This window comes from Botryllus schlosseri, chromosome 3, assembly GCF_051294905.1.
Source record: "Botryllus schlosseri isolate E-star chromosome 3, Bs_hap1, whole genome shotgun sequence".
Classification (NCBI taxonomy): Eukaryota; Metazoa; Chordata; class Ascidiacea; order Stolidobranchia; family Styelidae; genus Botryllus; species Botryllus schlosseri.
Window position 1 is genome coordinate 28,852,531 of NC_137238.1, and position 11,729 is coordinate 28,864,259.

At 40.4% G+C, this 11,729-nt stretch overlaps 1 protein-coding gene and 1 long non-coding RNA gene across 2 annotated transcripts; one reads left to right on the plus strand and one right to left on the minus strand.

Annotated features, from left to right (window-relative positions):
- Positions 1–4,653: 4,653 nt before the first annotated feature.
- LOC145436318 (uncharacterized) lies at positions 4,654–7,460 on the plus strand. Its single transcript, XM_080313677.1, has one exon. It carries the CDS (start codon positions 4,768–4,770, stop codon positions 5,896–5,898), a length of 1,131 nt encoding a protein of 376 aa, XP_080169803.1. The 5' UTR covers positions 4,654–4,767; the 3' UTR covers positions 5,899–7,460.
- A 2,217-nt stretch (positions 7,461–9,677) lies between these two features.
- LOC145436319 (uncharacterized) lies at positions 9,678–11,726 on the minus strand. The gene is made up of 2 exons (XR_013914263.1): positions 10,929–11,726; positions 9,678–10,242 (listed from the first exon to the last, which is right to left on the minus strand). It is a non-coding gene; the product is annotated as an uncharacterized LOC145436319 (long non-coding RNA).
- Between the last annotated feature and the right edge of the window lie 3 nt (positions 11,727–11,729).

Sequence of the window (11,729 nt, forward strand, 5' to 3'; positions counted from 1 at the left end):
ACATTGATTAAACCACCGTCCCCAATGATGTAATTACGCCAATATCAGATGACGAGAGCGTTGATACCAAAAAGGCATACAATCTTTATCGCGATATGATTGATACTCGACCGTGGTGCTTTTGGTATATTTAGGTAAATGGTACCTAGTAAAACACGGCTTTTCTCAGTCAGTTAGTCATACTCTTCATCCACTCACTCACTTTCTCGCCCAGGTAAGGATCTCTGCTGTTTGGTTTAGAAATCAGCACACTTCATATATGCATGTGTTAACGTGTGAACGGCAAGATCGATGTATCAAGAGTCAAGTAAAAGCTCCGACATATAGACACTTGGTAGAGCCGTGAATCGAACCACCTATACCACATATGTCATGGTAATCGGGCTGACGTTGTCGTCTTGCACACTGATACACTCGCTTCCACAGATACTTTATTGTGCGTGATAAAATAGCCTAATGCCCGCGTTGATACTCAATTTGAAGATATATCTTAACTTTGCACTCGAATACATGAAGAAGCGGTATATTCGAAGACAAGTCAAAACTACCACAAATGGGAGCTCTGCAAATTGCTCCAGTAAGTAAGTGCAAAAGTAGAATTGGTCGAGGACGCCTATTTTGTACCTTGGAATGTTAGTCAGATTGGGCTGGTCTAGAAATTGCAAGAGAGGCTACCGTTTGATATTAGGAATGTGTAAAGGTTTCGAAGATTAATATTCAGCAGTGATCGCGTCCGACGATTTCAAACATAAAAGTATACCCAATCATGTCTCCAAACTATATTCAATTTACAAAATGCAAAGTGCCAAAAGTAAGTAGTATTGACTAAAACTGCATGTCGACATAGTTTAAATAGGCTATCAAAACGACACGAGTGAGTGGTGCAAGTATAGGCAAAACCTTCGAAGTACTTCGAAAAATTCGAAATACTTCGTTACTGAACACCTGCGTGTACCTTGTATCATCAGAACACCACATTTCATTTCACTTCGAGTTCATATTCGTGTGCCATCCTGATCCACTGTTGATTTGAGAATCAGTTGTGGAAACTAGATGAAGTGGGGCTGTAAACTGTAAAAATTTAAACAATGAGAGAAAGCGCTGATTATACGCATAGTTTCGAGGAATCTGACAAAAGAGAAAATTAACCTGGTCTAACGTTTTTTTTGTGCTGCATATATAGCAGGGTTGTAATGACTCGAGTCATGACTCGACTCGAGTCAGACTCGAGTCACGATTTTTTTATGACTCGACTTGACTCGAGTCATTTTCTTGAAATGGGAAAATGACTCGACTCGACTCGAGTCAATATTTGGATTGACTCGACTTGTACTCGAGTCATTACGCATGACTCGACCCAAGTCATTGACTCGGCTTATTTTATATGACTTGAAGATGAAGAAATTTGCGAATCATAATGGCTAGATCAACGCATCCGACGAATTTTGCCGACATCGCTATTTGTCATTACTGCTTTCGTTGCACTTGTCTGATATCAGATATGCCGCCGTTAAAACAACAGAAAATGATACATAGTAGCAATGCATTGTCCAAAATCGTCCAGTGATGAAGAGGTAATAGATCCTCCGCAATTAAAGTACTCAAGACTTTTCAATTATACAAGCAAACAATTGAATCAAAGTTCAATTAGAGCCAATGAAATGACTCAGATGGTGAAGAGACTGATAAGCTCATGTGTAGATTTGAAGGCGGTGATTCTTTGCATTTTTGGGCGACTAGAAAGAATGAGTATTAAATGCTCTTCAGTGTGGTTCAAAAATGCTTGTCAATGCCTGCATCTAGTGCACTAGTGGAGCGTGTATTCAGTAGATGTGGATTCATTCTACGGCCATGCCGCTTCAACATATTTAAGGATCTCCTTTCCACATTAGTATTTTTGAGGTGTAACTCATTGATTTGATCTGCTGTCTGTGAAAACACACAATGCCCCTCGTCCATTTGACGTTTTGTTAGGTATGTGCATTGTGCACGTGAGTAATAATGAATGGCTAATGTTGTGTGATGTTTGTACAATATGGCTGTTCTAAAATAACTTCTTTTTTATTTTACTGGGTGGTTACTTGATAAAATTGTTATGTTGCATAATAGGAACACTGAATCTGGCTTAATTTGAAAAAAGTGGAATCAATGATGTGAGAGGAGAATATTTTGGATTTGAAAATAAATAGAGTATTTTAGTGAGAAATTCTTTCATATAATATAATTACATAGTAGTAAGCCGACTATTTTTTCACATCCAAAACATTCTACTTTAATAACTTCACTTTTTCTAGTTGGAATTGAGTCAAATTTGCTAGGAATCATATTTTTACACAACGTAACAATATCATGAGATAGCCGGTAAAATTCGAAAATCTCTATTTGTAATTAGTCTAAAATTTTCTCTCATAGCATTGCTTTCTACTGGTTGGAATTGAGCCAAATTTGATTTTTTAGGCAATCTAGCAATTTTAAGAAGTAGCCGTAAAATTTGAAAAAATGTTTTTGAACAGCCCCATTGTACAATTATTTATCCAATGCTGTATCTGCGATGTAGTTTGTAATGCAATTGGGAAAACCTTTAGTATAATCAAAGGGTATCTGTTCTGTTGTCACTGCACGATGCACATAGTTGCATGCACGCTTTTACAGCATGCCGGCCTGTTGTAAATACCTCTACATAAACATGCATCTATTGATTCTCTATCAACTAGTATCTTGACGTGAATTTGTTGGTTCTCTATCAGATAGTATGTAGACGTGAATGTATCAGACTGACGAGAGAGATATTTGATTTTAAGTTCTAAGATTAGTAAAGTTATCTTTAGCATCGGTAAATGAGGCCAGGACCTGTCCGTTATCTGCCTAAATAAACACGTGCCAAGACTCTGATAGGGACAAAATGAGCATGTTTCGCAAACAAGGAATTCGATATTACCCAAGCAGGATTGAAAACATGAGTTGAACATGACTTCAATACTGTGACTTGGACTCGACTCGAGTCATAACACCATGACTCGGACTTGACCCTTTAAACGGTGACTTGGACTTGGACTCGAGTCTGTGATGAATTGAAAATGACTCGACTCGACTCGAGTCAAAACCACAAAAGTATGATTGACTCGTGACTCGGAACCATGTGACTTGGTTACAACCCTGATATATAGTCATAGTTAAAATATGGAAATGAGTAGAAATTACGTCACACATATACATAATCCGTTTTAGTCGAGGTGGATGTCTGATTTCAAAGACGTCCCTAAATCGTTTCGACATCTTCCTATCATTTCATTTTATCGCAATCTCGTGGTGTATTAATCCCTGAAGTGACAGGGTTACCTATCGGGACGCGCGCAACGAGCCAGCCCACTAACCGCTTCGACGCGTTTACTGCTATCTGCCGTAAGCAACTGCTCTGCGCTTCGCAAATCTTATTCCGATTAGGGTTCAAGCTAGGAGTTAGATTCAAGATAGCTGTACTAGCATAGCTTCAGTTATAGTACGGAGATAAGGTCATATTGTGTTTGTGGTAAGTTCAGTCATTACTGTGTAATGTTATCGAATTTCAATCCTTAATAACTTCGAAGACACTTTCCATAATCGCAAACTGTGTGTGCTGCGAACATCGTACCGTATATAGTCGTTGTAACGGGAAATTGTATTTCACTTCTTGGCTATTATTACCTGATGTAACTTTTCCCGGAATATAAATAAAATTGGAAGCTGGCGGTTGTAATGTGAACCTACACCCACATATAAATGCGTAGCTTACGACATACAGACGGATGTCACAAGGTCAATCTCCGTAATGGAAAATAGAGGACTATTCGGGCAATTGAAGTGTCCAAATATGTACCCGTTAATGTGGCCACGAAGTAAATAATACCAGTTATTTAGACCGTATTTCTCAAGCAATAAGGCGCGCCGATCAATAAACGACATTGTATTTGTAATAACGTTTCTATGAACGTGGCGAGTCTTATGCTAGTTGTTTCAAGTGATATACGGGATATCGTATCAAAGTTTCAAGGTGGCCGCAGTCAAAAGAAATATTTGCAAAGGCAATTCTCGTTTATAATAATTTTAGGGGAGGGCTGTCGTTTCTCGACTAGAATCATCAAAATTGATTGTCGATTAGGATTCAGGCATTCGAATCGGTATGCAGAGCCCGTGTAACAATCAGCGACGCGAATATAAGCTACATTCGAGTAAGGGCGTGTGGAATAATATATGAGACGTTCAGTCGAGACAGCGACTTCATACCATTGTTCGGCAATATTACAATGTGGAATTCGAAATATATTTCAACATAAATTATCTTTTCATTTGAATTCAATTCAATTTATTGCTAAAAATTCTCCATTTCAAAACACCACAAGACCGCGATACAATCAAAGATAGGAAGGTGTCGAAAAGACTTGGAGTAGTCTTCGAAATCAGGCACCCACCTTGCATGGACGATGTAAAAAGTAGGCATGCACACTGGAAGAAAAGTGAAAGAAGAAAATATAAAAGAACAGGTGAGAGAAAAAGGGTGGCATGTGTCGGAAGGAGAGATCGATATGTCAGGTCGTTAACCGGTGAACTAGAGGGCTAACTAGTTTTTATTTAGTAGAAAATGTTTATCAATGTACCTTTAAAACAGTTATCAAATGATAATTCAAATTGCTCTTTAGCATGCTGTAGCTCAACTTTAGTCTAGCAATGTGATTGATCACACTGACTATCTTGTGAAGGATATACCACGCGAACAGGAAAGACTGAGCTATGTCTTCGTTATCTCAACCAATGGCAGACGTACATCAACCTCAGTTATCCCTGCCCGGACCGACGAATTTCGTCGTGGCGAGTGGTGTACAACAGGCTCAAAATGAAAGCCCGCTATATAGAAATGTGAACGCAATCCGTGTCATGGGAATTATGGAAGTCGTGTTAGGATTAATTTCTATTATTCTTGGAATCGTCACGGTGATAATTGTGTCCGATCAAATCGACACAGACCCGTTCATACCTTCTGATGCAGAGCTAATGTCGCAAGGACTATGGTGCGGCGCCATGATCCTTGTCACTGGCGTTATGGGGATTACACTGAAAAAACACGCAACCCGATGTCTTCATATCGCGAACATGATATTCAGCATCACGTGTTCTTTCATCGCGTTAGCAGCACTCGTCATATCCATCATCAGTGTATTTTTATCATTATCCGCATCACACACTGCAGTCTGGATCCACGCAACGCTGTCTGTCATCAATTTCGTGCTACTTATATTGACAATTGTACACGCGTGTTTTTGCTGCACAGGCGCGTGCTACCAGCGTACCTCTGAGGGCAGTCTGTCGATTGCGTATTTGCCACAGCACAATGGCGGCTTCGTCCAGGGAAACGTCGACCCCACTACCCAATTACGGGGAACATTACCATGTGCTCAATTTGAACCTACAAGCGCAAAGTTGGACAACCAACCTAGTAACGCTGAGTCGCAGCCTACATACGAGGAGATTATTAAGATGAAAGGGACCGTGTTGAATTCACCTAACACTGGGTACGAAGCACCAAACCTGACTTTTACTACTGGTGAAAATGCGTCTCCTCCGTATACTGCTTACGAGCAAAGGAATCAAACAGAGACAGAACCAAAGTATTCTGACCGAAATTCAACCACTGCAGATCAACAGGTATTGGGAAAACCATCAGTTGTCTCGCCAGTTAGAGACCAGGATACGGTACTGAATGAAGACCGCGATTATGTAGAACCCAACCGAATCGAATATGGACAAGTTCCAGATGCAGAAATCACAGATTCCAATCAAGTTTCAGGGACTTCATCATCCGACCGTGAACAGTCTGAGAGGGCGCTGCCAAATACCGACGCCGCATATTTGACTCTGACTTGAGGACTGATCGGTGGCCTCCTTAGTTGTGGTCTCTATAAATACTATACTTTTATTTTGTGTACAGTTTGTAGAGTATGCATAGTAGGCTACATACATTGAATTTCCATTCATGGGTCTTAAATGCCATACGGTTACTAACATCGTTTAATTTCCAGCTCATATAACACCCATACAATTGACAATGCGACCCACAAGACCCAAGTCAATGTAATGAGCCGATTGAAGGATGCCTAATGTCGAAACCATCAAGTGCGGTGTCTCGATATGACATAAATAGCATGATGTTATATTAAAGAAAGTTCTTTCGCTGTTGTTTATTACTAGCCTACAGTTGCACAATCGTTGAATAACTGGTTGCTCACATATCATATCAGCGTGTCGAGAGCATGTACGTACAGGTACAGCTAGTTAGTCGACACCGAGTATTTGATGACTTGAAATTGACTCGAAAAAATTTGATTAGTGTCACGAGTACGTCCATATTTTTGAGACGCCGAGTCGAGTCAAGTCATCTGAAAAGTCGACTTGAGTCATTCTAACACTGGCTTGGTCCGACTTCGAAAGGCTTCTTCTCGCGATATTGTCTAAGAAAAGAATATCATTAGGTTGGCTTTCTCGGTTAATCCTCGATCTTTATCGCGAAAGACTGCAATCGACGCACGGCGCCAGCACGTTTATCGGGGCAAAAGAATTTTACCTTGACTCAGCAAGCTAACTACCGTAAAGTCATATGAACACTATCATAAACAATACCCTGCAAATATAACTCCGTAGCACCATACGTGCAGTAAAACGGTTTCATTGTATACATTCTGGGTTGATTTCAATTTTTGAAGGTTAACCGGTCCACCAAATCTTTTTTGATATTTTACCGGCCGCACGGTGACAAAGTTGAGAACCGCTGATCCGGACAATAAACATCGCTTGCACCCCTTACCCAACCACCCGATATTTTCACGAGCGGCCAGCTGAATGATTGTTGGAATAACATATTCGCAAGCAATTGCATCTGATTTAGTTATACTTTAAGAACTACATTTCTTGAATACATAAAATTACCCCTAAGAATTCTCAGAAACCTTTTTGCTATCCAACACGCTAACTTCCATTCCAATCATAATCATATTCCTGGTTTCCTAATGTGTCCAACACTGGTCCGGAGAGTCAGGCATGGTTTATTTGATAATTTGATTCGGAAAGTGTATTCACTCCATGGCAGACGTGGGTATGCTGCGCAATACATATTCTCTCGGTGGTCGGCCGAGTCGCTCGAAAACAAGAGAGTCGGCCGTCCATCGAAGCGCAGTAAATGTATTTGTAATAAAGTTTCTATGAACGTGGCGGCTAGTCTTCTGTTACTTGTTGCGAGTGATACGCGATATCGTATCAAAGTTTCAAGGATGGGCGCAAACGGAATAAATATGTACAACTGCATTTCTCGTTTACTACAATTTTCGGATCAGCTGTCGCTACTCGACTAGAATCATCAGAATTGGTCGTCAGTTCGGAATCATGGATTTGAATCGGTATGACGACAGTTCGAGTTACAATTAACGATGGTGATTGGAGTATTTGGTTGTATTTGAAGATTTAAAGTAATCTAGGCTATAATCTAGGCTATATACCCATCCAAGAAACAAAATGACAAAGCCCGGAACAAACGAAGAAGTCATCTTGCTGAGACTGAAAAAGATGGAGAGTAAACTGGATAATACGCTCGCTGAAGTCAAAGTGTTAAAGGAAGAAAACAAGGAACTGCGCAACATCATCTCAGAACTGCAGACTACAGCTGAAGATATCAAAAAGTCTGGTTCTGCCGTAGAAGAACTGCGAAAAGAGATAGAATCTTGCAAGAATGGTATGGAATTCATGAATGCAGAATTTGAGGACACCAAAAAAAAACTAGAACTCGCCTCACAAGAATCCATGCTCAACGAACACGACAAATTTGAGTCAACTATGAGATTCCTGAACAAAAAAATATCTGACCTAGAACGCACCAACGACAACCTGGAGCAGCAATCTCGAAACAACAACCTGGAATTTCATGGTGTTCCCCACTCCGAAAAAGAAAATCTGCCTGAAACCATCATGAAAATAGCTAACGCCTTGAAAGCTGAGATTACTGCGCCACAGATTGTGCAGTGTTATAGAGTGCGCTTCAGAAATAAGGACAAAACAGGACCCGTTATAGCCAAATTCTCTTCAGAGCAACCAAAAAAAGAATTCCTCAAAGTGAAAAAGGCCAAAAGGGATATCAAGGAGTTTGGTGTAGATCAGTGGTTCCCAACCTTTTTCGACCGATCGCCCCCTTTTCGAGGTCAACACCGATCATCGCCCCCCAAATTTTGTGCACCGATAATTGGGCATACAGACTGTAATCACCGGCGGGTTGACTAAAAAAAAAAAAAAAAAGGTCATCTTTCTCCGCTCAGAGCTGAAAATAACGTTCTTTCTCTCCAAATTGCTAGGTGGATGACTAAAAAAAAAAAAAAAAAAAAAAAAAAGGTCAGCCGTTTTGACGCGTCATCGCCCCCCTATCGCCCCCTTCGCTATTTTCGCCCCCCATCGCCCCCTTTGTCCATTTTCGCCCCCCTATCGCCCCCTTCGTCATTTTCGCCCCCCTAGATCGCCAAATCGATATCGCCCACGTTGGGAACCACTGGTGTAGATGGAATGAAACAACTCTTCATAAACGAAAATTTAACAAATTACAGAAGAGATGTTTTCTTTGAAGCGCGAGCTGCGAAACAAAAAAAAAGCTTCAAATACCTCTGGACTGCAAATGGAAATATCTACATGAAAAAGAATGATGGTGCACCCAGAATCCACATTGAGTCAAAGGATGACCTCGATAAACTCAAATAGAAACTGCTATACTGCTCTCTCACTGCAAACGCAACCCACACTAAAAAATGGCTCAAAACTTTTTCAACGTGAGCAACTGCAGATCTATCAATTCAACGAATAGTAGTGATATCCCCTCATCTCAAGGAATTTTACTTGCACACTTAAACACAAGATCCCTCCAAGCTCATCTAGATGAAATTCCCCCCCTGTTTGAAATGTTCAATTGCTCACCAACCATCATCGGAATCTCTGAGACCAAGTTGAAAGAACATCCAACGACTAATGTTAACCTGACAGGTTTCAACTTTTTACACTCGCCATCTAAAACGAACGCTGGAGGTGTTGGACTATACATCAACGAAGGTTTGAGATATGACATGATGCCCGACGTAAAATTTGAAACCGAAGGCGTAGAATATATATTCGTCAGAGTACATGTACAAAAAGCTCTCACAGTGGCAGTCATCTACAAACACCCAGGAACAAAGCAAGAGACTTTTCTTGACGAATTCTCAAATATTCTGGAAACGCTAACGGCAGCTAACGAACAAATATTTATTATGGGAGACATAAATATTGATTTGCTGAAGACCACCAACTTTAACACAAGGTACCGTGAAATGCTTGATTCTTATGGAATAGCTCAGATAATTACTGAACCCACAAGAATAACTGATCAATCCAAAACACTACTAGATCACTTCTACTGCAACACTCATCAATATCACCTGTCCCCTTTTGTGCTCCAACACAGTATGACTGATCACTATCCCATCATCTGTCACATGAAATTGGCCCTGCCACATTGTGCTAAAGAATTTGAATCTAGAACGCCCTTAAACCCACGCGGTATAGAGGAGTATATTGAAATTGTCAGCAATACCTTCAACAACTACAAAATTCCTCCACTCACAACTGACAACTACAACTGCCATTTTGAAAAATTTATTGAGGAACTGCGGGCAGCCCTCGACACATCTTTCCCAATTAGGAAAGTCAACCGCAATGTAAGGCGCTTGAAATCGAAACCCTGGATTGGTCATGACATACTAGTTGCGATCAAAACAAGGGATTGGATGCATAAGCACTACTATCTGCAAGGCACCATCGAAGGCAAAAAAGTGTACAAAAAATATGCAAACCAAGTGACGCATATGAAAGAAAATGCCAAAAAAGCATACTTCCAAAAAAGATTCGAAGAATGCTCCAAAGATCCCAAGAACACATGGAAAACCATTGGAGAAATTATCAACCTAACTAAAGGTAATGCTCCCAAGAGTACTGATGACATCCAGCTACTCGAGAATGGCAGCGTCATCAAAGACCAGCTTGCAGTAGCAGAAAAGTTCAATCAGTATTTTTGCAACATTGGTCCGGATCTTGCAGCTTCAATACCAAACTCCTCCGATGACTTTCTCTCGTACCTGAGTCCTGGCCCTCAGAAATCCATTTTTCTTGAGCCGACAAGTAAAGGAGAAGTTGCGATCGTATTATCTGAAATGAAAAGTAACAAAGCAGTAGGACCCGATCTCATCCCAACTCACTTTCTGAAGCTAGTCTTTAATATTATTGGTGATGTTATATGCATTTTCTTTAATGAGTCGATACGTCTAGGCATTTTCCCAGATGCACTGAAAACTGCCAGAGTAATGCCAGTGTTTAAGAAAGGCTGTAAAAAGCTAATTTCTAACTACCGACCAATATCTGTTTTGCCAAATCTTGCCACGGTTTTTGAGAAACTGATTGACTGCCGACTTAAGAACTTTTTTGAATTGAATGCAGTACTGTCTCCGACTCAGCATGGATTCAGATCCAACCACAACACCAACCATGCAATACTATCAATTGTAACGGACTATTACAAAACCATCAAGCAAAAAGAAAGTGGCTGCAGCATTTTTATCGATCTCCGCAAAGCTTTCGACACAGTTAACCACAGAATCTTAAGATACAAGCTAGAACACTATGGAATCAGGGGTATTGCAGCAACTCTACTTGAAAGCTACCTGGCAAACCGCAAACAATTTGTTAAACTGGGGACATTAAGAACGACTACCAGAGATATAACTTGTGGAGTGCCACAAGGCTCAGTCCTTGGACCGACTTTTTTCCTCATTTATATTAACGACATTGTTAATGCATCTTTATTCCGCACAACGCTATTTGCTGATGATACTCACCTCTTCATAACCTCCAACACTTTCGATGATCTGCATGCATCTGTGAATAGGGAACTCCCAAAAGTGTCGAGATGGCTGCAAGCAAACAAACTAAGTTTGAATGCAGATAAGACCGAGATGCTCGTTTTAAATAATGCCAGTCATAATTTCACTGTGAACATCAATCATAAACAAATCTCAATATGTGACTCAGCAAAATATCTCGGCGTCACCATTGATTCGAAATTGTCTTGGAAGCAGCATATTGAATGCACAATATCAAAACTAGCTCGGTGTGTGGGAATAATGACCCGTCTCCAATCTTTGGTTTCCAGATCAGTACTACGAACCATCTACTTCTCTCTTTTCCACTCGCATCTGCAGTATGGAATCGTAGTATGGGGAAATGCATGTACAACATTTTTGTGCAGAATTCGAACCCTGCAAAACCGTGCGATACGGCTGATATCATCTGTACCTTTACGTACCAACTTATCGCCTTACTACCGTAAGCATCGAATTTTGCGAGTTGATGAACTGTATCGCTTCGAAGTATCAAAAGTTGTTCACAAGTATTTTTCCAATAGTCTGCCTCCTGTGTTTGATGACTTTTTCATACCTGCTAAACATGTCCATTCCCATTACACGAGATCTTCGTCTAAAGGAAACGTCTACTTACCCCAACCCAATAGCAACCTAACTAAGAGATCTATCGACTACTCGGGACCTATCATCTGGAATGCATTACCATCACATATCCGTGAATTGCCTTATAATAGATTCAAAAAAGCCCTACTTGATCACCTCTTGTCGTTACACTAA

Excerpts from the sequence above, each read along its gene's own strand:
- LOC145436318 (XM_080313677.1), top strand. The coding sequence starts at position 4,768 with ATGTCTTCGTTATCTCAACCAATGGCAGACGTACATCAACCTCAGTTA.